At 42.3% G+C, this 24,880-nt stretch overlaps 3 protein-coding genes across 8 annotated transcripts; 1 reads left to right on the plus strand and 2 right to left on the minus strand.

The window, feature by feature from the left end:
• Nucleotides 1-917: 917 nt before the first annotated feature.
• On the minus strand, nt 918-19,597 carry atg2b (autophagy related 2B). Of its 6 annotated transcripts, none has more exons than XM_028972166.1 (43): nt 19,469-19,597; nt 18,351-18,718; nt 18,093-18,255; nt 17,798-17,950; nt 17,625-17,727; nt 17,303-17,465; nt 17,033-17,212; nt 16,408-16,501; nt 16,108-16,281; nt 15,821-15,972; nt 15,203-15,314; nt 14,804-15,047; nt 14,504-14,666; nt 14,212-14,301; nt 13,884-14,072; nt 13,516-13,789; nt 13,323-13,431; nt 12,702-12,906; nt 12,438-12,580; nt 12,053-12,210; nt 11,681-11,853; nt 11,406-11,556; nt 10,740-10,939; nt 10,425-10,505; nt 10,221-10,327; nt 9,218-9,310; nt 8,903-8,973; nt 8,698-8,774; nt 8,426-8,599; nt 8,199-8,331; nt 7,600-7,802; nt 7,229-7,458; nt 6,559-6,676; nt 6,247-6,441; nt 5,414-5,515; nt 5,174-5,252; nt 4,785-4,995; nt 4,131-4,200; nt 3,974-4,056; nt 3,774-3,895; nt 3,320-3,474; nt 2,945-3,094; nt 918-2,828 (listed from the first exon to the last, which is right to left on the minus strand). In XM_028972166.1, the coding sequence occupies exons 2-43, from the start codon at nt 18,510-18,512 to the stop codon at nt 2,598-2,600; spliced, it is 6,240 nt and encodes a 2,079-aa protein (XP_028827999.1). In that variant the 5' UTR covers nt 18,513-18,718; nt 19,469-19,597; the 3' UTR covers nt 918-2,597. The 6 variants fall into 6 exon arrangements, with proteins under 6 accessions (XP_028827999.1, XP_028827980.1, XP_028828008.1 ...); XM_028972147.1 differs by having other exon boundaries at nt 19,438-19,591; XM_028972175.1 differs by having other exon boundaries at nt 16,108-16,278; nt 19,390-19,591.
• Nucleotides 19,598-20,594: 997 nt separating this feature from the next.
• On the plus strand, nt 20,595-22,775 carry gskip (gsk3b interacting protein). The gene is made up of 3 exons (XM_028993277.1): nt 20,595-20,676; nt 21,064-21,309; nt 21,428-22,775. The coding sequence occupies exons 1-3, from the start codon at nt 20,638-20,640 to the stop codon at nt 21,584-21,586; spliced, it is 444 nt and encodes a 147-aa protein (XP_028849110.1). The 5' UTR covers nt 20,595-20,637; the 3' UTR covers nt 21,587-22,775.
• Nucleotides 22,743-24,807, minus strand: LOC114797942 (NPC intracellular cholesterol transporter 2-like). Its single transcript, XM_028993263.1, has 5 exons — nt 24,740-24,807; nt 24,422-24,514; nt 23,989-24,096; nt 23,737-23,909; nt 22,743-23,540 (listed from the first exon to the last, which is right to left on the minus strand). Exons 2-5 carry the CDS (start codon nt 24,498-24,500, stop codon nt 23,454-23,456), a joined length of 447 nt encoding a protein of 148 aa, XP_028849096.1. The 5' UTR covers nt 24,501-24,514; nt 24,740-24,807; the 3' UTR covers nt 22,743-23,453.
• Nucleotides 24,808-24,880: the final 73 nt, after the last annotated feature.

Consider the following 24,880-nt stretch of genomic DNA (forward strand, 5'->3'; position numbering starts at 1 on the left):
TACACCACCTCCGCCAAAATTCACAAACAGGTAGCTTTTCTGGCATCTGTCAAACCGAGACTTGCCCATCACTTTATGATCCCACTGCTCCAGAGTCCACTGGAGCTGTACTTTACACCAATCCATCCTGCGCTTACCATTGGACAGCCAAATATGTGAGGCTTATTTGCAGCCACAGACAATGAAACCCATTCAATAAAGGCCCAGCTACACAGTTCTCGTGCTTACATTAATGACAGTGGACGTCTGGAACGCTTCAGCTATGAAACCAGCAGAATGTTGGCGACTTCTACCCATGCTCTGTGACAATGCACACTTGCTCTTGTCCATGCTCACTTTCCATGTTCTTGGGCTTCATGATTGCCGTTCCAAGTTGCTTCCACTTGCCAATAATCCTATTTACAGTTGACTTGACACGTCACCAACCTTCATATTGAAAAGGTGCCACCAGAATGGCCAATTTTGTTTCATAAATATTTGTAAAAGCGTGGTTGGTGCTTCATTTTACACAGCTGTGGCAATGGGTCGGATTTAAACATTTATAATGATGAAGAGGCGTGTGCCAATATTCTGTCCATTGGTCTAGGTTGTGGGGGTGCCGAAAGTAATGAAGGCGATCCAGTAAGAAAACTAGAATTTATATAATCTGAATTGTTTGATATAACATACAATATATACAAAGATGTAAATGAACATTAACTAAAAGAGATTCTAAAGTAAAACTATTTTGTATACATGAATTTAATGGAGAAACACAATTTCACAAAACTTTTTTTATCCACCTAAATTGGACCTGAACATCTGGTAAAAATACAAATCCAGAAAAATATTTCTCGCACAGAGACAAATAAAAAGGAAGAATTATGGAGATGAATAAGAAACCACTCCAACAGCATAAATGAGGAAAATGCAGAATATAACTGGACATTAAATAGTTTATTTTCCTTTTGTTGACATCACATGCTATCATATAAACTGAGCAAATTAACTGTACATGTATATACAAGAAATGAGGCTCCCAATGCTCACATTTACATTAACAAACATTATCAGCAAACCTGTCCTGTTCAACAAATGACATGTTCAGTATACAGCAGCACTTGAAGACATGAGTGAAATATTATACAAGCCAATTATTGCTAACCAAAGAGGACCAAAGTTTTAAAATGCAGTAATTAATTAAAGAACATGGATTATTTTTAAAGGAACCATAAAACATGTTGAAATATACACTATGCAGTAAAGATTGCTATTCTTTTTCCTCACGTGTGAGGAAGAAAGGCAGAAATGTAGTGATCATGCTGACAATATTCTCAGCAAAACAAGTGAGTGAAGTTACTGAAGATTAAACTGTACTGAGGCTTTTATGCTCTCCCAGCTGCTAAACAGAACTACACACAGATACGGATAACAGAATGCTACAGTATTTATGATAAACCAGGACATTTTGGTGGTGTGTGTTAACCCTAATTATCAGAAAAAAAATCATGATCATTATATTATGCTTTGCAGAGCTTTTTCCCTATGTTCCATTAGTTCATGTCTACCAAATCCAAGAGATTAGCAATTATCTGTCCAGTAAACCAGCTTCTATGTCCAGGCTGCAGTAACACTGTGATGGTGGCCACTGAACTGGGGGGGGGCGGCACAGGCTTATAGCCTAATGGTCTAATGCATATTACTCTAGCTATTCAAAGCCACATTTTGGTGAACTGAAATACACCTGCAGAATCCAATAGACAGAACCAATCAGATTCTCCAGAACTCCATTCTACTCCCGGTTTCAAAGAGGTTCAAATTCAAGGTTCAATTCAAGGCCTACATCATTTGAAGACTGTCCCAATGCAAATGCACCTTCAAATGCATCCTTCTTTTATCCCAGTCCGACAAGAATCCACTTGAGTAGTCAATGTATCCGATGACCCCATGGTGAGAGCTGGTGACACCAACTATCTGTAGGCTAGACAATCAAATTCCATCTAACCCTCACAGACAGTGTGCCCTGCAGGATGAATCCCCCGTATGGAGATTCACTAACAAGACGGAGCTGATAGTAACATTCATGAAACATTAGGGTACAGCTTGAACTCACAGCGTTAATGGCTTCATGGCAAAGGCGTGTTTATCTTCCCAAATATGGGAACAATGAACACATGTCTGCATGATGTCACCATATTCCTATATAAAGGCACTGCAAAGACGACAACGGCAGGGAGACACCACTGAGCTCACATAAGCATTGTCGATTCCACAGAGCACAAAAAAAGTTCTCTTATTTGTATGCTTTGACCTATATTTATACACTGACTTCCAGTGCCCGCCCAGAATTTTATGGAGTCTTGAAGTAAAGTGAACCCAGTTTTCTGCCTCAGAATTAGCTATGCTAAGCAGAGGCTAATAAAGCTTGTTGTGTAAAACATAATACATTTATACATTTAACCCTTAGGAATTGATATTGAAAACCAACTCCCTCAAACGCTTACTAGCAGCACTTGACCAGGGCCAGTTATGAAAAGGAGTGAGTGCCAGTGCCTCAGTCGAAACTGTCCACTACTTCAACTGGACAACTGACCAACGAGGCGAGCTGCGCCTCCTCCTCACTCCTCCCCAAGGCGCCATTTCTGCGACTCCTCCTGCCGGGCGTCTGGGTGAATCTGGTTGCGCATGCCGCCCAGCACATTGGACGTGGCCTCTGTGGCAACGATGAGAGGCTTCACAACAGCAGGGGGAAGTTGCCGCAGGACCCCGCCTACTGCACCAGTCATTCCTCGCTGCTCATGCTCACGCGTGGCTGTGTCATAGATGGTGAGGGCAGTGTCTGTGATGCCCTGTTAATGTGTTTATACACACAAACACACAGCTACAATTAATTAAGCTTTTAATGAAACAACAGTCATCACTAATATGGAAGGTGGTGGTTGGCCAACATACTGAATTCACATACCTCTTTTACCACACTGTAAGCTTTGGCTACTCCCTCTCGTAGGTCCACTGGCTGATGAGCCAATCGGTAATGAGAATAGCGCTTGATTTTCTTGCATTCTCTTTCATCTGGCCCTGGGGAGACCATGTCATAAGCAGTCTCTGCTGCTGCCTGAGAAGTAAGAATGTGGTAATTATTAATCTATACCTACATGGAGAGGCCTGACTGTAAACATGCAAAAAAGCTCTATTTTATATCGCCCCCTTAAGGTCGCTGAAAGTTACTATTCCACAATCCATTAAACACAAGACTCAACAAATAAAGCAGAGACTAAGAATACTAGACATCAGACTTAAATGATTGCTAATTGATAAAACAAATTGATAACATGTTCACCTGGATGGTTCGCACCATGCGATTGGTCAACTCAAGCGCTGCCATTGCAGTGGATGTTCCAAAGGAGGCTGTGCCACGCTGAAAACCACGTACAATTCGCCCATCCTTTCGATACTGCTCAATTGGCAGCCATACCAAATCCCGAAATCCCTGAACTAAGAGCAAGAAGTGTGTATACACCTTCATTAAACTTAGTACCACAGAATGACAAATAAGCGCAACTCTTTGGGTAAACGCAGGTGCTACGTTAATACAGGCATGCCTAAAGCTAAAGTAAAATGAACAAATAATTACTTCAAAATGTGTAACATATTAATCATTCACCCTCAAACCACGTTCAAGCAATCAATTCAGTGCTGTCAATGTACAAATACAGTGTCTTGACTTCGCAATGTTAATGTCAAGTGTGAAAATACTCATTTTCTATTAGAGTGTAAATGTGTGAGACACACACCTAGCTGAACCAGAGAGTGAATAGGTCCCACACCTCCAAGAAGCCCAGGTAACTGGTTTTTCTTAATGTCGTTGAGCCATTCATTTATAGCATAAGAAAATAACTTGTCAACACCTAAGAGCCTGAAAAAGAAAAATCTTCTGAATAAGACTCATGCTTTATTTATGGTTATAATGCTTCTTGCTTTTTAGAATGGATACCCTTGTCTGTAGCACAGCCTGCGCAGTTTCAGTTCGGAGCAGTTGAGTTGTGTCAGACCAATCACAATGCCCGCAAAAGTGCCCTGCAAAAATGGAGATATAGGTCAGGAAAAAAGGAAAGTGCTTCATGTATACATGTTTGGGTACTGAACCATACCTGTTCCATGGACACATGCTTGCCATGGTAATCCAAACGAATGGGTACCTCAGATGTGAAGCGAAACTCCCTGGTAAACATAGACAACAAGCTAATCAAATACCAAATATGTGTTTTTCATTTTAGTACACATAAACCAATTTTATTAAACTGACCGTTCTTTTTTTGTGTGAAGTGATTGTCATTGTGAAACACTGTAGCACAACACACGGTGCACACAACGAAATGTGTCCTCTCACCCTTGGTGAGCGGTGGGCAGCCATGATAGGCGCCCGGGGAGCAGTGTGTGGGGACGGTGCTTTGCTCGGTGGCACCTCAGTGGCACCTTGGCGGATCGGGATTTGAACCGGCAACCTTCTGATTACGGGGCCACTTCCTTAACCGATAGGCCACCACTGCCTCTAATGCAGGTTTACTTGAGCAAAGTAACCCATAAAATTCAAAGCTGCAAAGTCAGATTTGTGAAATGGAAAAATATAATAAAAAGGATGTTTTCATTCATTAGTGGACTCCAAACATTATTCGTTTCCAACCCCACAGCCTTTACTCTGCTACAATGTAATATTATACCCTTGATAGTGGTCTATGAGGACCTGACATTCTAATAAACAAATAAACATGTATGGATACAGAAGCCATAAGATTAGGCCTCACCTGAAAAAGATGGGTTGATCATTGAAGGAGGTGGGCCCTGGATCAAGTTCAGAGGACTCTTTGCCAGAGCAAATGAGACCATTTTGGCTGGTGCGACTTTGGGTCGGTACGGATATGATTGGTGCAGGGTCTTGGCTTGCCCCTCCTCCATGCTTTGAAAAGATGCAGGAAACCTCAGGGCCAGGTGGCTTCTTCATTGATACAATCAATGCTACAGACATAAACATGCACAGATGGTAACATCATATCTCATTCACAGTAATCAACTCTATTTTGGGTCAGATTTTCTTTTCTGTGTTGCCACTGTGGTTGTGTGTACATTAGGTCAGTGCATACAGACCTTTGTTCTAAAATAATGAATTCAGAGCAACAGTGTGTTCTGTTCCTACCTTCCTGATCTGGCAATGAAAAGAGTTCAATTTCAGCAGTGAGACTCGTGAAAAAATCCTTCATGAAGAACAGGGCGTCCTGAAGAGGGAGAACAAATGGGAACTATCAGGTATCAGAAGCAAAAGCAAACGGCTTCTAATCTTTTTAGTCTCAGGACGCAGCTGGAAACGGTCAGCAGATGAATGGGACAGGATAAAACCAGTTAACTGAACAGATTGGGTAAGATGGAGATGCCTCACCTGATCAATGTTTAGTCGCAGGGGCATCAGGGAGACTCGCAAACAGCATTCCTGGGGGGCGTGGCCAGCTTCAGGGCACATGTGTAAAGCTCTCACTGTCAACTGCTCCAAAATAACAAATAATCAAAAACATTCCTCCAGCTTAATAGATGGGCTGCTGTAATAATGCAATACTGTATACATGTTAAAACATAATGACACAAAGACAGAAAACACTCAACTCAACATTCTTTCTTTCTGCTCATTAAACTGCAGTTCCTCCTTTTTCTCATTCACCCTGAGTAGTATCTGCTGTTTTTTCTTTTTAAAATGATATTTCTGAGCAGTCCTTTCACCTTTTAAAATCTCTGGATGCATTTTGTCAAGGGTTCTGGCTTCCTTCTCCTGGATCTCATCCTCTCTGTCATTCTGTTTGTTCCCCCTCCACTTCCACCTGTTGCTATATCTATTCTTCCACTCCTAAAGCATTTCCCAGCCATATGAATATGTTATTTGTAACCTTTTAACTTCCCGCTAAAGGGGGGGGAGAGAGAGAGAGAGAGAGAGAGAGAGAGAGAGAGAGAGAGAGAGAGAGAGAGAGAGAGAGAGAGAGGAGAGAGAGAGAGAGAGAGAGAGAGAGAGATATATATATATATATATATATATATATATATATATATATATATATATATATATATATATATATATATATATATATAAATAAAAAAAGTAACTTTCCTCATCTTTAGTTAACAGAATCATGCAGGTAACTTGCAAAGGGAGGCAGTTAACAGTTAACTGTCTGACATACTGAACCCCAGTGATTTATTTTCACCACTGCATGTGCCTCTCACCATGTTTGAATGGGCTTTTCTGGGCATCTCTTTGCTGGAATAAAGATACAGGAACTTGTTCATCATAGATGAGGCCAGTCTGTCCCGGATCTCCAAGTCCTGCACCACAAACACCTGTCGTGACACAGGCTGCTCTGCCACAGAGCCAGGCTCCAATGGATGGGTCTGGGGGTAGACCTCATGCTGGAACCTCACCTGAGACAACAACACTTTGTTCCTTACTATTAAATCACAACTAAGATTTCAGCACTAATTAAATGCATATGCTTTAAATGGACTTAACATGTTGAATTGATCTTGCTGCATTCCCACCTTGCTGAGCTGAATCTCCATAAGCACATCTGGGTTTCTCCCCCACCCACCTCCAGTCCGTGAACCTGCCCTGGCCTGCCTCACTGGTGTCTGTGAGGGGGAGCTGTGTGGTGTGCACCTGAAGCACAGATGCATTTTAAATACACTGAACATTTTTAATGTGGACATTGCATTTTTATAGTTTAAATATTTACTGTCTGCAATAATATGAGACAAGTCAAGTTGGTTTACAAAAGTTTTCCAGCCTCCTGTTAGAACTGTTCACCAACTAATGTCACACCAAAATGGATGAACCATATGGCATTCCAAAGACAAGCATGTACACATTATTATTATTATTATTATTATTATGAGAGCCTGGTTTGCACACAGTATTGAATTAATTTCAAATGTGATTATTTTGATGGTGCTCATTGCTTAACACTATTTGATATTTTTTCTTCAAACTTTGAACTTTGAACACTGATGCTTTATTAAGGCCAAAACTGACTGCCTTCATATCCAAAGACAGGCCTTGATTATTTTAAGAAATTTGAAACAGGTCATTTTATAATTTATGTTAAAATCATCCAATAATATATGTTCAGAAAAGGAGTGGCATGGAGATGAACTGTAGGCAAAATTTTATGTAAAATACTTTTCCAGATTCCCCACGAATCTAGTGACTTACCCTCTACTTCTGGCTGGGGATGAGGTAAGCCCCACACTTCCAAAATCCTTTCCTCCATAAAGGTGCCAGACCACAGAGATCTCCTTTACGAGGTAGCGCACTTCTGGAACGGGGAAGTGTAGGGGCCCTCGTTTAGAGGAGCCACTCTCCAGTGGTTCACTGAAGTGGTTGTCCTTCACCAGGATGGGATCTGTAGTCAACTTCTGAACCACAGGCTCCTCATCCCGGTCCTTAAACACACAGCCACACAAAAAGCTAGACAAACATTCTAAAAATGTAATTGTTCAGTTAAACACCTGCTAACATAATGTTCTATGCAGGCTAATTTTGCCAAATTTAGTAATAAAACTATGCAGAGTGGAGAGACTCACCGATCCTCTGGATCCAGGAGTTTCCAGGATGCAAAAGTCGTCAGCATCGTGGTGCTGGAGGGCTGCTGGGGGAGAAATGAGGGGCGAGTGGAGGGTGGGGAAGATGGGGCTAGGCTCCTGAGTCAGGTTTCCACTCTCATCAGGGAACAGGAAGAGGTCAGATCGAGGTGGATCAAGGTCCTGGATTAGATCTTCATGTGTTCCTGTACAAGAAGACAAGCTAATTTCCCAGTATACACAACCTACAGTGTTCAGAGGCTTACTGGCACTGGTGTGCTCAAGTTGCATGTAAACGGTGAGTAGCCAAGTTTAGTAGATCAGTACACCAGGTTTAATATCTCACATCAGCCCTGAAGTATTATTTCAATTATGATATTTTGTTGTTCTCAAGATTAAACAGTTCCATCTCTGATCCTACTGTTCCTCAGCAACATCATTCAGGCACTGTCTGTCAGTAGACATTGCAAGCATAAACAGTTTAATTATAGCTAAATGCATCACACTTCCCATATTGTGAGATAAATGTTAAGAGCCAGGTTGAATGTGGAATCAATGTTGTTATGACGACTATACAGTTCTTAGTGTTAATGTTATCTTACCATTCAGCTGCAGGCATTGGCAAAGCTGGCTGTCCATCTCCTCCATGGCTTCACTCATCAGATCCTGAAGGATTTGCTGTTCTGCTTCAGGCAGTAACGGAGCCTGGGAAGCAGGCTTGCTGTTTGCCTCAGGCTAAATAAGAAAGACTAGTTAATTTGGTCAAGATTGTATTTCAAAAACAATCAACCAACTACCAAGGAAATACATTATGTCCACTAAGACTAACCTTTGGTCCCTGCTTAGATGAGCTACTGCATTTCAACTCTGGGCCTGGAGGGGGCAGCAGATCCCCATAGCTGGCAATGTACTGAATGAGGTTCATGAGGGCAGCACATGAATCTGAACATGTCCTAATATGAATGACATCACTGGAGCAGCGCAGCTCAAACCTGGGCTCCGTCTGAAAGAATGCAGTTTGAGTCATAATTTCAGTTGTTCAAATAAATTCTGAAAATGCTTGAATTAAGACTCAAACAATTCATGACATTAGGCTCCTACCATTTGCCCATCCGCTGCAGGTTTGACAGCAGTTATCCTAAGTTCCAGGGTTCCCATGTCAACCACCTGTACATAGTCTTTGAGCAACAAAACATGGGTTACCTAAATGCACTGCTGTCGTTATTTGCAAGGCTACATTTTATCAGGTAAATAATGTAGACATATAATATGATCATTTCATTCATGTACATCTCAGTAGTCCTACCTCGGGCAAGGTTGACAGACACAGCATTACTCTTGTCAGAAAGAAACAATGCAGCTTCATCCAAAATAATCCTAGCAAAAAAAATACTTTTTTAAAGCACATAACATTTGCCTTATGCATAAGACTTAACCTTAAGTTAATGTTAAGTATGAGGCAAAGATGTAGTATTTTATTATGAGAACTAAAAGAAAAACTCAAGATATGTTTCACAGAAAAAATGGATGTGTGCTTGTGTGTGTATGAGTGAGACAGAGAGAGTGAAAGATGGGCATTTGGTTGAAATCTGATGTGATATCAACAAAAGCTTTTTCCAACCTGAGAGTGGAGGAGGAGTGGTCTAAAGAAACACTGCTCGATATACTGAATGTCTCCACAGTCAGCAAAGACCTGACAGGGAGATACAGGGGCCTGTGGGAACAGAGATGAGGTATGGATACATAAACGCAATGTTACATAGAAAACACATAGATATCCTGAAACCAAGCAACTTGGTCTGAGCATTTTAGTCTTATTTCACTCAAATTATTCATGACTATTTTAGTCTAGTGTAAATGACATTTCAATTTTTCTACTGCAACTCTATTTAATCCAGTCAGTCAATCTAGTACAAGTTTAAACAATGTTTTCTGTTTATTTTATTATTGTTACCTTATAGACTAAAGAATACATCAGGGGTCACCAAACCTGGACCTAGATGGCACATGTCCTGCATATTTTTGGTGTTAACCTCCATTTTGCACACCTGATTCAACTTCTGCACTTGTGATCACCCAGTTCTTGAGATAAAAATAAGGCGTGGTGGAACATCAAAAGATCTAAGCTGTGCAGGACTGGTGCCTTCAAGGAGCCGGGTTGGTGAGCCCCAGGCTCTACAGCCATTCCAGTGGCCACATTTTCCCACTTTTTTTGACCACATATTCAGTTTTGTAAAGAAAGTGTCCAAAGGTTGCTCCCAGCCCTCTGCTAACTTACCACCATATTTCTATGACCCACTACAAGTATTCTGAAATCTAAATAATGTGTGAATAGGCATTGAGAAAGTGAAATACTGCATAATAAAGATATTTAATGAAAGTAAAAAAAATTCTAAATTACATTTAGTCTCGTTTTTATTCGTCAAGAATATGACCAGCAATTACATTATGTCTCGTGTCAGTCATGTCATAAATATTTAGTCAAAAATTACAAAAACACTATTCTGAACCCAAAGCAGAGACATCTTTAAAGAGCTTTCATCACATAAAAACACATAAAAGAACCCCATATTAACAAACCAGCATTTCATGTAGTATATTTCAAACACAACAGTAGCAGGTACCTGTAGTCCAGTGAACAGCTCCACAAATGGAGGTGTAGAGTAGTAATAGATGAGGGTGGGGTATAGCCAAGAACTGGCTCATCAGATACCTTCAGGAAATCCACTATCTGTAACAAATAAACACACACCCATACTCATCTTCATCATCCGACCACTGCATGGAGCAGAAGTGCTGAGGGCCAGGCTGTATGACGGGTTGGTTACCTGGTCGTACCAGCCCAGGCTGGACGGCACAACTCTGTGCTGCAGAGTGGCTCCTCTGATCCCCACCGAAATGAGAAACTCCTGTGGACCACATGCGGTACATAATGAAATCTATTTATATATAATGCAAAACTTTATGAAAAGACCTCATGCTCTGGTTTTAGGGATGCCATTATGCAGTAAGGATTACAAATTGAATGCATCTCCATTGATATGACTGCAAATTAACTGGTTAATCTACTGGTGTTCTCATTAATAGCAGGTTACAGTAACCACAAATTGAAGGAACCCAATGTCTTAATGGGTATAGCAGACCTTGACATTACGCTCCACGCTCTGTGATGAAATCTTGACAGCAACAGACAGCATGCTGTGGGGCTCCAGTCCAAGGGGCTCTGAGGGGGTGCCCCTGTCAGGCGTGGTCTCTGAGGCATACAACGCCGGCTCCAGCCAGTGGGGATGAGTCCTGCAGGGTAGTTTTCCCTCTAACGACTGGACGTCTCCATCCACAGTACCTACAGGGACAACATACATGCAGTCAATAAATAAATAAAATGTGGAGCATGTCTTAATAATATCGTGAAATAATATTTGATATTTATAATAGCACAATAGAACAACAATAAGATATCTACATTAAGAAAAAAATAATTTAAATGAAAAAAAAGGATTTAAAACAAGAGAAAGATTTCAGCATCCCTGCTGTCTGGTAAAAAAATGCCTTCAGTTCTTCTATTTGTTCTTCAGATACAAATAAAAACAACATTTCACACATATTATTTTTAAATATTAAATTCAAATTTTTATACATAAATATTGGATTCCATTCATCTACCATGGAAAAAAAAAAAAAAAAGTAAAAAATATAATTCACCAGACGGATTCCCACGCCACGTACAGATGCTGCTATTACAAAAAAAGAATCAAACATCTGCTGTGCTGAGCACAGATTAAAAAGCCAGTGATAGGGATCACTGTTACCTTGGTGATAGAGACAGATGTTGGTTGTATGAAAGCAGATGTAGTGCTGGTCCTCATAACCTTCATACTGAGTCACACTGAACAGGACCCCATTCTTCACCTCCATCCAAAACTCACCATGTCTGTTCATCAGCACAGTGTCATCCTCCTGCTTGAGTCCAATCAGAACACTGTAGTCAGACAGCTACAAGTGAAGCAGTACTGTATTCTAAAACTTTGAAATAGATCATGAGGTGACAGTCAAAGTGTCAAAGACACTTTCACTTTTTTTTTACCCTGGCCTGTGTTTGCAGTGCCACCAGGCCATGATTAACCGTGAGGATGACTGAGAATAGACTCTGAGAGTTCTTCTTCTGGTTTTTCAGCTTCCTCTTCCTCCTGTTCCTAAAGCCCAGATCAGCAGTGGAGTAATACTGCAGAGTCTCCTCCTCAGAGCCACTGTCTTCTTCTAAAGAGATGAAAAGAAGAAATTAGTACTCGTATTTATATATATTTAATAAATGCTGGACTTAAGGGCCGACAAGGATTAAATGAGACTATGAAAAACTATGATCTTAAACTTCTATAATTATTTGTGTTTAGCTTCAGTAAGCGGTGTATGGTTTTAAAACAGTTCTGGTTGTGCTGTGAGTGGGGCTGTGCTTTACCCTCTGGTCCAGGCGACCGAAAATGGCTGAAACTTTCTTTGCTGTATGTGTTGATTAACTGACTGGCCACAGAAAGACCAATTCCATATGGCATGTTCTCCACAGTCTCCACTGGTGATGGGGCTGTGGGCTCCCATAACAGCAGATCATTGTTTATCCTGTGTGGAGAAGAGAATTTAAAAAAGTTAATCTATACCTGCTTGATGGTAAAACAATGTCATCATATATGACTTCTAGAATGTACTATATAAAGAGGTGAGCTTCTGAACTACTGGTGTATGGATATCGAGCAAGCAATTCAGCAGACAAAACGACTCATGCAGGAATAACCAAAAAAAAGTAAGCCATGTAATGTAAGATCTAAGAAGGACTCATTTTAAAATACCTATTGTGAAGTTTCTCATAGAAGGCTTTGTTGGGCAGGGACAGCTGCAGGTTGGGGAAGGACAGCTCCAGGATGAAACGTGAATTTCCCATTGTTTTCTCCTGGAACTCTGTCATATCCACCATGTCTCCAGGAATGACCATCTACAAAATAGATGCGTTATGTGTAGTTAAAACGGTCCACAGATGGGTAAAATGAAGAAGTGAATTCATGTCATTTATTCAATTTATTTATCTATTTTCATTTTTAGGAAGTCTGCTGTACCTCCTCATTCTCATACATCACCCTCCGAGAGGAGAACGGAGATGGTTCCGGCTTCCCAAAGTCACACACATCTTTGAGCGAGTGAGCTGCCCCTTCCTCTTCCTCTTCATCTTCCTGAGAATGGCCCTCTGTTCCCTCTTCCTCTTCCGCAGTCACTCGCTCCAGAATGGAGTGAACAGCAGTGGGGTTGATCTTCAGCACCACCCTGTGTCAGAAACAGGGGAGGACAATCTCCAGCTATGTCCACATTGCAGTCCATGTGCTCAATTATGCAAGATTATCAGACAGTTACTCATTTGAACAGAAATTAGTCTTTTGTAACATAAAAGTGCTTCATGTTTGACCTCAACATAAAAAAACATATCAAATAAATAAACATTGTGGAGACCTGGAATTCATTAAAAAGTTGTGCTCACTTGCATAATGAACTGGAACTTGATTAAAAAAATTTGAATCAGCTGATTTTTTTGCATGAGCAAGAGTTTGCTGGCGTGACTGGCTTGTGTTAGTTTGCTTCTTTTCTCTGCTTTTGATACGAGTTATTTACTGTAAGTGGTAGTCACGTATGCCCAAGCCTAAATGTTGTGTATGTGCACGGCATGTACATCATATGTGCCATACCTTGGCCAGTCAAACTTGCCACTGTCTGATGTGGCCATATCTCCCTCCAGGTCATGAGCTACTCGCAAAAACCTGGCAGCTGGATGGTCTGGGTCATCCTGGAAACGACCTATGGTGACGAAAAAAAACCCCCACATTTTTCCCTATTTTATTTAAAGACGTTTGACAATGACACTAGACAAAGTTAACATACCAACTAATTCTTTAAAGGTGAGCTCCATCTTTGTTTGCTCAGAGGAGCTGCCTGCAGTAAACTCAGTCTTCAGCTCCACATCCTCCAGCTCCAGGTGCAACACCTCCTTCTGCAGGGACTTCTTAAACCAGGGGCCCCTCTCCTGGTCCGAGCGCAAGTCCGGTATAGGAAAACGGATCGCCAGGACCAGGACAGGGGCGCTGACTGACACAGAGACCTGGCAGTGAGCTGGAGAACGGCTGTCCTCCAGGAAGACCTCAGCAAAGGCTTTATGCTGGGCACACACCAACACACACATATTAGACAGAAACATTTTAAAACAAGTTCAGTTGAAGACATAATAAAGTACACGCCGTGAAGGACCCAACCAGGCTGATGTGCTTGTTGTAGGAGGTATACATGTGGGAAGCCATCATCTCTGTGGTCACCAGTTTCTGTGGCTGTAGCAATGAGTTGAGGCGGTCCACAATGCTGATGTCCAGTTCCGCCCGAGCTCGATCCAGCTCAACCTGCAGCTCGGCCCGCCGAGGCATGGCACTGAGACGCACCTGCCCGCCCTGACAAAGGGTCCATTGCGAACATTGGAAGAAAAAGAAAAAAAAAAAAAGGGTAAACTTCACCAGAAACGAAACATGAAGGATCAAGTGGTACGCATGGAACCAACATTTTCAGTCAGAAATCAAAAGAGGCAGCTACCTGTGGGCCACGCCGTTCAGTCAGTTTGTAGCGCATGTGAAGGCAGGAAACAGGTTTTTCGCCGTTGACACAGCCCTCAAAGGTCAGCAGCTAGAGCGAAAAAGAAAAAAATGGACATATGCTATACAGAAATATATTTCAATATTTCAAGCTTCCAGTCTTGGCATGAACTGACGAGCAATTGATAAAACTTCCTTGATTTGCTGTGTCAGTCATTGTTGTCAGTCAGTGTGCGTGTGTGTGTGTGTGTGTGTGTGTGTGCATGCTGTGTTGTGAGTGTGTGAAACCTCACCTCAGTGTACTGTGCTCCTCTCTGCCTGGTGCTGCTGCGGTTCTCTGCAGAGTAGAGGCACTCTAGGAGCTCCATGCGGCTGAGTGAGAGCTCTGTGGTGAGGCTACGCAGGGCTGAGCTCTGGCAGTGTTCATACGCCACTTTAAGACCCTCCCCCACCAACCTGTAGCCAAGCAGGTATTAGACAGGTATTATGAAGTTCATGTCACAGACCAACAAAAAGGGCTAGATGGGGAGATACTACACTAGCACAACGCAAGAACAAGCAGCCGCACAAAAGAATCATTTATTTTTACCAACCTGAGGTGGTCATGGGGACAGGCCCTGTCAAAAACCAGTCGCGAATTGAGGAACCCATTTGGAGAAAGCTGTTCACTGGCCACTGTGAGGAAGAACTCAGATGCCATTGGGGCAAGTGGGCTGAGGGTGGAGTCGGGTGGGGGTAGGGGGTCAATGTGGAGCACAGAAATGGCCAAACTGGTCACACTTAGCCGGAAGACCAGCTCCGGCCTGGATTCATCACAGTGCGTTTTAGACGGGTGGGCTGAAAGAATGAGTTTAAATCAAATCAACAAACATTTAAATAAATAATAATATTTGATAACATTACAAACACTGAGATATGCGCTATAGATAAAACCATGCCACTTAAATGTTTTCTTGCCTTAAATGAAAGGCAAAAAAAAATATGAGTCTTACAGGTCTGTCGGAGCAGCTTGTGCGGACACTGGGCATCTCTGCGCAGTAAGGGAATGTCTTGAGACTGTTTGTCCCTCTGTTTGGGCATGTCCAAGTACTCTTCCCACACCGCCTGAGAGGAGCAAGCACATATTATTTTAGAGAGGGACGAGACATAATCAGAACAGCTCAGTCACTGAGCACCTTCAAACGACAGCTCAAGACCTTCCTCTTTAAAGAATATTTAGATTAAATTGTACTTTTCTTGTTGTCGAACTTTGTGTACAGAATCTACAACAGAGTGAATAAAATAGATGTATTCATAGTTGGGGTCCTAGTGAACCGGAATTGATCTCTTCATCGATGGTAACTTGAAAGCACGTTGTAAGTCGCTCTGGATAAGGGCGTCTGCCAAATGCCATAAATGTAAATGTAAACACATTGCAGGGATATCAGAAAGTTTTTGGCGAGTGCATCTGTTCTGAGGAGAACAAAAAACTAAAATGAGCTGCAGAACATTTCTAAAACTGTCAATACCTAAACCTTTCATGGAGAAACATAGAAGCAGGAAACAATCATGGTATATTTTAAATATGCATTTGGTCAAATTTGGCTTTTCATCCAAAAAGCAAAACCTACGCCTGCGTTGCCAGAAGCGGACTCTCCCAGGGAGGTGGAGTAGTTGCTGTTTAGTGATAGGTCCATTTCCATAGTTGGCGGTTCTCCCAGAGGTGGTAGGGAGGATAGGCTATGAGACATGTCCATTTCTGCCATGGAGAAGAAGACATCCTCTTTTTTTGTTGAGTGAGGAAGAAATGTAAAAAAAGATTAGAATCAGGGGCAAGATGACAAAACTATTTTCCAAAGTTTTCCAGCTACACTGAATGCCTGTTGTTAAAGTCCTTCTACGGGACATCCGTCCTCACCTCGGCTCGACACAGTTCTGTTCGTCTGGCTCTCAAATAGATCCTGGTCGGTGCCAGTTCCTGTGGTGTCTTTCTTCAGGCAGCGGTGAAGCTCCATGTGAAGTCGATACTCATCCTCCTGCTGCATGGGTCTGCTCTTCCTGTCTTTAGCCATCCCAGTCCACTCCTGACCTACTGAACCACAGTGAGAATTAGTGAGGTAAGGCACAACTTTGTGGCTTCATATATTCATATTTTCAGAAACATAAATCACTCCTAAAAATCTCTATTCATCAGATGATTAGTAGGAAGATCACACACCTCCTGAGAAAACTCCAAACATGTCCAAGAGAAGGTGAACTTGGCGAGGAGACAACAACATGATTATGGAGTCGATCTGTCCATCTACATCCAGCTGAGAAGAGACAACAATGACTTCCTGACTGAATTAAATTATAATTTGTTGCAAAAGCCATCAGTCCACAACATTTCAGTCCATGTGAAGACGGGCCTTCGGGTAGGAGGGTTTCCGAGTGTGGACAGGCTGCTTCAAATCAATTTATACATTTTCATTCATGTTTAGTTCTGGCCATTCTAGAACATTGTACTTGTGCTTATGCATGAATTCCTTGGTAGATTTTAATTAGTGCTCTGGATATTGCTGTGTTTACGGGGGGCAGTGGTGACCTAGTGGGTAGGAAAGTGGACCCATAATCAGAAGGTTGTGGGTTTGAATCCCGAACCGGCAAGGACTGAGCAAAGAAACAGCACCATGGCCAACACCTATGGTTGTGACCAAATTGTCTCACTTGTCCACAGTATTTTTTACCCCAAAAATGTTTCTGCCTTGTACAGATGCACTGTTGCATGCCTCATGCAACTCCTCTTGTGATGAGATTAAAAGATTGGTCCAATACTTTATCAATAAAAATAATAATGAGCCCACCTTGGCTCCAGGCATGGCTTCATTCTGTTTCAGAACCAGGGACAGCTTCATCTCTCCCCGCAGACTGCCCACCTGCACTGGTTCAAAAGGTGTAGTCATGGAAACAGGCACTGTGAACTGCGGGTGTGGTTCACATATAATTTTGGGGTTCCAGCTGGGAGACAGTTTAGGCTCAGACTCCTGAATGAGGAAGACAGAGGCAAACAAAATAACACTTCAAAAAACAGAGCAAGAACAAAAATGACACTAAGTCCACATAGCTTGCATTACCGACTGGGTTGGGGATGACTTGAGGCCAGGCCGGCTCACTTCTGAGAACTCATCCCAGAAAATGGCAAGTCCCTCCAGGGCCAGGTTCTTGTGTGCAAAAGTGGTTGGCTGGTGCACATCGATGCTGGGAGCTTCCTCCGCCGTCTCATCACAATAAACCATCCTGTCAGGTAAATAGGAGAACATTTTTTCCCCCAAACACTTTTTCCAAAACAAACCATACAAAAAAAAAAAAAAGATTTCTGAGGAATATCATACTACTGCTCTACATGCTTATGAGCAGTATGTGTATAATAAAATGGAATGTTTCAGCCAAACTTACTTATTTATGCGGATTTCAAGAGCGATCCCAGTTTTGGAATTAGCTGGAATGTGCTCAATCCTGAGAATTGTGTCCATGAACGTGACCTTGACTCTCCTTAAAACTGGAAAAAAAAAATCAGTATTTTGCAATTTCAAGCTCTTTATAAACAAATGTCTTAAATGTATACACACCTGTCTCTATTGTCTCAGCAAACTTCTCCAAGCCCTCCAGCGGCTGGAAGCTCTCCCCTTGTTCATCGGTGAGTCGCTGGCTCAGGCACTCCTTAGCCAGCTGCATACTGCTGGTCATGAAACTGGACCAACACATGGGATCCATCCCTGAAGCTAAAGTCACAAAACAAAGCAAATAACATTATTTACTGAGGTTCCATTTGACCCTTGATTCTATCCTCTGCCAGACTGTCCTGAAAAAGAACAACATGCACACATATGAAGCAGCAAGACAGCAATCTTTAATTACCCTTACCCATGCGGGGCCGAAGCCTGAAAACCATCTCCAAGCCTTTTACTTCCAGGGCACAATTGTCCTGAAGCAACGAAGCCCATGGCACTGTCAGTGAGATGGTCTGGATAAAGCCTTCAATCACTTCAAAGGGAGCATCCACTGACTCACAGATCTCATTTAACGACTATGGCAGAGACAAGAAAACGTACCTTCAATCACAGATTTTTGTCAGTGGATGGCTTTGTCAATGTATCAGTGTTAAAGGCACGTCAAACTCACCCATTTATCTAATGGAACCTGGGAAAGTGAACCCGTGCCTTGGTAGAGATCCAGACTAAGTTGCTCCAAACTCAGCTTTTCCTGGAGGAAATGGCCCAAATAGCGATGCAGCAGATACCTGCATGCACGCTTCTTTATCGATTCTGAAAATGGCCAAGGCATCTTGTCTAGACACTGATATGATGCCGTACTATTCACTTGGGCCCAGTAAAAGGATATTTTCTGAAACTAGTCAGCTTTAGGGTTTCTTTGCTCATCCGAGTTACACACAAAAAGACTGGGTGGAGATGAGTTGAGGCTCAGGACAGGAAACGGAACTGAGCCATCTGAAGGGCTGTCAGTCACAGGCGCTGATGACCATCCAATTCCTATGGACAAAACAAGAATTTTTAAGGGTAAAATCAATGCAACCAGGATCAGCACTGAAATTCTACCCGAGTCCGTCGATGTCCCATCGAAAACATGAGAAATTACAACTATGTTACTGAGCTTTCTGTAAAAATGGATTCTCCGTTCCGGTCTCTAAACAAAAGCTTTAAAACCTATTAAGATGACAATACAGTCTTCGCCCAGGACCTTCTACATTTACAACATTTACCAGACGCCCTTATCCAGAGCGACTTACAATCAGTAGTTACAGGGACAGTCCCCCCCTGGAGCAACTTATGGTTACGTGTCTTGCTCAGGGACACAATGGTAGTAAGTGGGATTTGAACCTGGGTCTTCTGGTTACCCACTAGTCTACAACCGCCCATACCTGCTGGCCTGCAGTTGGGCTCTCCGCTGTCTGGTTAGCATGCTAACCCCCCAGATTCGGCCAGGTGTAACACCCCGGGGCAACAGAGACTGTCTTTACTCCGTACTGACAGCGATGATGGTGGACATGCGTTCCCGTCAGCTCGATTCATCGCCCCGTTTTATGTCGCCCTTTCCGGCCCTAAATATCCATTCGTAGCTGGTCTCATTCGAAACGCAGGCTGGCGGCCCGTGAACTTTAAGCGTGTTTAAATGAACTAGCGGAGTTAGCAGGGCTACCCACCAGCGCTGCGGGCGGGCGGGCAGACGGCATCCTAACACCCGTCCCCACCTTATCCGCACCTTCTCCCCGCACCGTTCACCTGCGCCTCCGCGGCTCCGCACCGTAAGAGCCCGCGGTCGGGAGTCTGAACCATGTCTTGCGTAAATCCTCGAAAATAACAACAACAGAAAAGGTGCCGCTGACATCAGCGTGACTTCCGTGTTGTGGCTTTAAAATAAAAGTCCTTAAACTATAGAGGAAAGTGCTTTGGTGCCAGGCCAGTTTTAGCCAGAACATATTAACATAGTAACAAAGAGGGGGCAGATCAGTAGTATCTGTATAGTTTTTAACAGTAAATTGGAACCACGCTACTAATTTCTCAACTAGTTTTCTTTGAGAAGCAATCAATCGCAAATAATATGGGATTAAAAAAATATTGAGTTTGATGAATATTTGAAAGATCCTAGGATGGTCTGTGTCTTTCTAGAGTACGGCGACGTCAACAAGTCATTATCTACAATTTTATTCAAAATCTATATTATTAAATCTATAATTAAACAGAAGGTTTTAAGGCTGAGTGCAGAATACTGAAATTCTTCATTCTGATGGAAATCACATTTGGAAACGTTTGCAGTGTTCCTCTAACTTCTAATGATATTTGAGAGTAATTTATTGGAATCTGTACTTCACAAATCGACTTTTACTGTAGTGGGTGATGGTTTCAAAAATCTCTTCCTGGGTTTATGTCCATTATATTTAGGCATAGATGTATATAGACTAGATGCCGCGTCGAATGGGGTTTCTCTGGGAGCGAACACGTCAACCGAGCCGCCATCTTGGGACGGGCTTGCGCTCCTTTTATACGAATGAGCGTCTGTCAGGGCAGGTCCACGCATAGAGGCATTTTGCATAGATTACAGGAGCCAGAGCAGAAGCTATCAAGGTTGTGTTGGCGAGAAGACAGATGCTCTGGTCTGTACACTAAATAACATAGAACAAGATAGAGTAAATTCTTATGCAAAGTTGTGGCTTTATCCTTCGTTGTTACAGCCGTACGCAGCGCAAAGGTCCCGCGTTCTTCGCTCGTACCGTCAGAGAAGCGTGGTAGATTGAACTTGGAAGCCCGTCCAAACATGGCGGCGGCATTGACGCATGCCGAGAGGCCGAACGCGACAACTGGTGTTTATATCTATGATGTTCAAGAAGGTTCGCGTTAGAGACGTATGCGCAAAGCTAGCGCAGAGGTGACAAAAATGAATATTCCCCGGCATGAGCCGGAAGTGTGAGTTTGATTTACCCCCAGAGGAGGTGAGTAAAGATGCATTTATTGACGCATGTTTAAAAAAAACAAACAAACATGCGTTTCCGTGTATACCGCATTTTATACCTACGCCGTAAAGTCTAACAAAAAACTAACTTAACGTAGTCAGCACAGCACAGAGAGGCATTAAACTTAGCAAAGCTAACACCGCCAAGCTAGCTAATCGCATATTGCGCATCGCCAAATACGGTTTAGAGCGTTTGTGTTACGTTTTCTGCACGTTTGTTCTGTTCTCGAGCGCTCGTCGTTTTATCCGAACACGGTAACCCGCCCTGCACTTCAAGTGCCGTCGTGGGACCGTGGTTTATATGTACCGCGCATGGAGGTGCACGGCCACGGAGCCCTCTGTGACTCTGTGAGCCCTCTTCCTGAAGGGTATGGAAGTCGACCGTCAACCGGAGGACTCCACGAGATCCGCTTTCGACGAGGGCTGCGTGCAGCTGGAAGACGTGAAGGACATGCGGCTGGAGGCCGAAGCGGTGGTCAGCGACGTGCTGTTCGCCGTGAGCCACATGCACGTCTCCCAGGCGCTGAATAACGCGCTGGACGTGGCCTACATCAACGTGGAGACCCGGGAAGGGGACCGCTACTGCTTGGAGTTGACTGAAGCAGGCCTCAGGGTGAGCGCTGGGTCTAGGTTCATGCAACTCTTTCACATTAACCCCTTGTCCTAATGGCCTCCTTGACATGGACCGGCTCCCATTTAAGCCTGTCTTTTTCTGTCTTCGTCTTTTACAGGTTGTGGCATATGCTTTCGATCGGGTGGATGAGAGCCTGAGTTCTCAGTATCATGAGACTGTTTATTCCCTCCTGGATTCGATCAGTCCTGGCTACAGAGAAGCTTTCGGAAATGCATTGCTGCAGCGGCTCGAGAGGCTGAAGCAAAATGGACAGTAAAGGTCTACCTGAAACCAGCAGTGTTCCTTTTTTTTTTTTTTTTTTTTTTTTTTTAATTGCATAAATGCTTCCCTCAACGCAGTTATGGTGGTTCTCAATCCTGCAGAGCCTTTTCTTATTTTACTGAGATCTCATTCCTGCATTACTGAACAGTTAATAACAGGAGAAATTAAGAAAGGAGGAATTTTCATCCGTACTAGATGGCGCAGCAGCTTGCCGTGATTTAGGGTTATATAGACATACACATACAAATACATTGCCAGCATGGTTTTAGGACATTAGACATGATTGCTAATCAGATTCCACTCCCGATTTCTGTGGTTACAGTATGCTCAAGTAAATTAATATTTTTGGTGTTTTTGTTCCCTTTCATGTTTCTTCATGTACAGAACATCTTTTTATATCCTAAGCATTTTCCAGAAAGTTTGTTCCGATTAATGCAGGTTTATGTCCAAGAGCCAAAGACACGATGATGGTATGCTGATACTCCCCTTATGATAAATTCTGTTTAGCGACTGCCTTAAGAAAAAAAAAAAAGTGTTGTCAGCTGCTGTGAAACATGCACTTCGGTCTGTAATATTTCAGCTGCAGATTTATTTTGTAAGACATTAATAGTTTGCACACTCTGTATGTAATGGCTGGTAATTTTTATTTTTCAAGGTAGTTTTAGACGGCGCCTGGTTCTAGTTCTTCCTGTTTTGTGTTTGAACTATTTACAGCATATGACATTATATATTTTATATATAAACAGACCCATAACTTGATACCAATTGTGCAAAAATAAGTGCATTATTACTGTTAATTCTACACAAACACATTTAAGCTAAACTACATGCTCATTCATTTTAATGAGATTTTATTGTTATCTGACCTTGTATGTTTCTAAATTTTGCTGTCAACACAAAGCACAAGAGTATTTTTTTTCCTCATTTCCTTGCAGTGTGAAGAGCTCATCTTGCCATGGTCCAAATAATTCTTAATTATTGCAATGCTGCAGTACCATTCACTGGGGCATGATGCCTCCTTGGCCTTTCTGGAACATGAGCATGGAACTGTTCATGATATCGTAGCTTCTGCTTTTGGCTGCTGAGTAAATGGCATAATACGTGTCAGTCTTCACCATAGGAAATTGTTATCAAAGACCCAGCTCTCTCTGTAATAAAACAGTCTATTTGAGTTTTAATGGTGATTCTCATGCCTAGAAGCTGTTATTTGCACTTAAATAAAACTTTTTCTGAGGTCTCCTCAACACACCTGTTTATAGGTGACTATCAGCAAAGACTAATGAAACCACAACTGAGTTGTTTTAGAATATGTTAAATGCTCTAATTCATAATACATTTAAAATCCACAATATGTTTTAAAGTTTCAAGAAGCCAGCACTGTGCAATATATCTTTTACATTAAATTAGCATGTTCTCAACTCAAACCAAAACCACACTTTAAAGAACAAGTTTTATTATGTTAAACTGCTTCATTAAACCCATACAAAACTATCAAGTGAAACATGGCGAAAAATGCTGAAAACGTTTAAAAAAAAAAAAAAAAAAAAAACTGCTACAATGGTGCACAGTTGTGGTCCTTTCATTCAGTGGCAAGAAAGTTCCACCTTATCACAGTCGTACCTCATGCTCATCAATCATTGACAACTTTGGCAGCTGACTGTGGATTTTAGCAATATTTGGCCAGTCAAAATCAATTCTCTAGAATTTATTTTTAAAAACCCAGATTACCAAAGATATTAATTTTAAATGTCTTAAGATTAAAAATTAGAAAACTCTGTAGAAAGAAATAAAAAAAATAAACCTTAACCCTCTTTTACAAGGGTCAATATTCCCTTTTAAATAGTGGAGCTGGTCAGCAGTCCTCAGTTCACGACCTGGACCGGGAACTTAATGCAGAACAAGTCCTTGTTTGAATCATCCTTCAGTTCCCATTCAACCACCAGCTTTATCTGGAGAGAGAAGGAGAAAAAAAAAAAAAAAAAAAAAAATTGTAAATTTAAGATAAGAAAACACTGAGACAATTGCACCCCAAACCATGAAAAATGTAATACGATAATGCTTAATACAAAATATTACATCAGCATTCCTGTGGAACAAAGGAAGACAGCAAACTATTCTATAAAAAGTGTAGAGAGGGGAACTTACTGAAGGGTACTCCGTTTTTACAGGAAGCTCAGTAACATAGCTGTAATCTCTCATCTTTTCGATGGGACAGGTAACCCCAGACTTGCAACCATCATCGACGGGAATCGGGAAGGGGACAGGCACGCCAGCGACCACTCCATGCACCACAGCTTTGCTTGTTTTGCTGTCAACAGCTGTGAGGGTGAAACATTTTGGATCACGCACACACCAAAATATGCAGAAGAGAAACATCTTACCACTGGTGAATCTTACCACTGGTGAAAGTCACGTTGACTGAGTACGACTGGCCTTTGTGAAGCTCACATGGCTGCTTGGGACAAGGGTTGATGTCAACAAAGGCCACCTTTCCATCTTCAGAGCCTGAGGAGGGATAAATGAAGACTTGAAAACTGTCAGCTGTGCTCCTCAGAGTTCTTCACCACAGCATCGTGTGCTGATTAACCCGTTCCAATCAAGTTGATTGAGTCACTGCTGAAGCAGAAGTCAGCAGACATGCGAAACATGATCAAGACACAAATTACTGACAAAAAGAAAACAGGAAAAAAAATAAAAATCCTGTTGGCTGGAAGTTTTAGAATGCCGGGTCACGTTTACAACAGTGCGTGTTGTGACACGCACGTATATAAAAAAATGCAAATATGGCCCAAATCCTGAAACAAACACCAGGAAACTAGTGCAAACTTACCACAGTCGAGGTACTTCACTTGCTCAGCACATGACAGGGCGAAAAGAGGGAAGAGGAACAAGACTGCGTGGAGACCCATTTTCCAGGTGGGTTCTGTGGGGGAATAAAACAACTTGTTAACGCTGACTGCGAAAATATTCTTCCTCATTAGTCATAAAAGCCAACCAAAGAAAACCTCGTTCCTAATACAGAATATTTAAATTGCACTTTAGAATGAGCGCAAACAAAAATTAAACGCATGTTAAAATTCCCCCCAAATCTAAAATAGCCCCACTGATAAGACATTAAACTCAAATTCCCCTTTTTTTTCCCACTCACGCGGTGCTCGGCGCGCCTGATGCTTCCACTTCACTTCCCAGTCACAAGACCGGCCTGACGCTTATTTACTGGGATCCGCCCCAAAAAGCCCCGCTGATGAGCGTGAGTTCGGCCAATCACGCTCTTTCGTTGATGCACGTG

The sequence above is a fragment of the Denticeps clupeoides genome, chromosome 1 (genome assembly GCF_900700375.1).
Source record: "Denticeps clupeoides chromosome 1, fDenClu1.1, whole genome shotgun sequence".
Classification (NCBI taxonomy): Eukaryota; Metazoa; Chordata; class Actinopteri; order Clupeiformes; family Denticipitidae; genus Denticeps; species Denticeps clupeoides.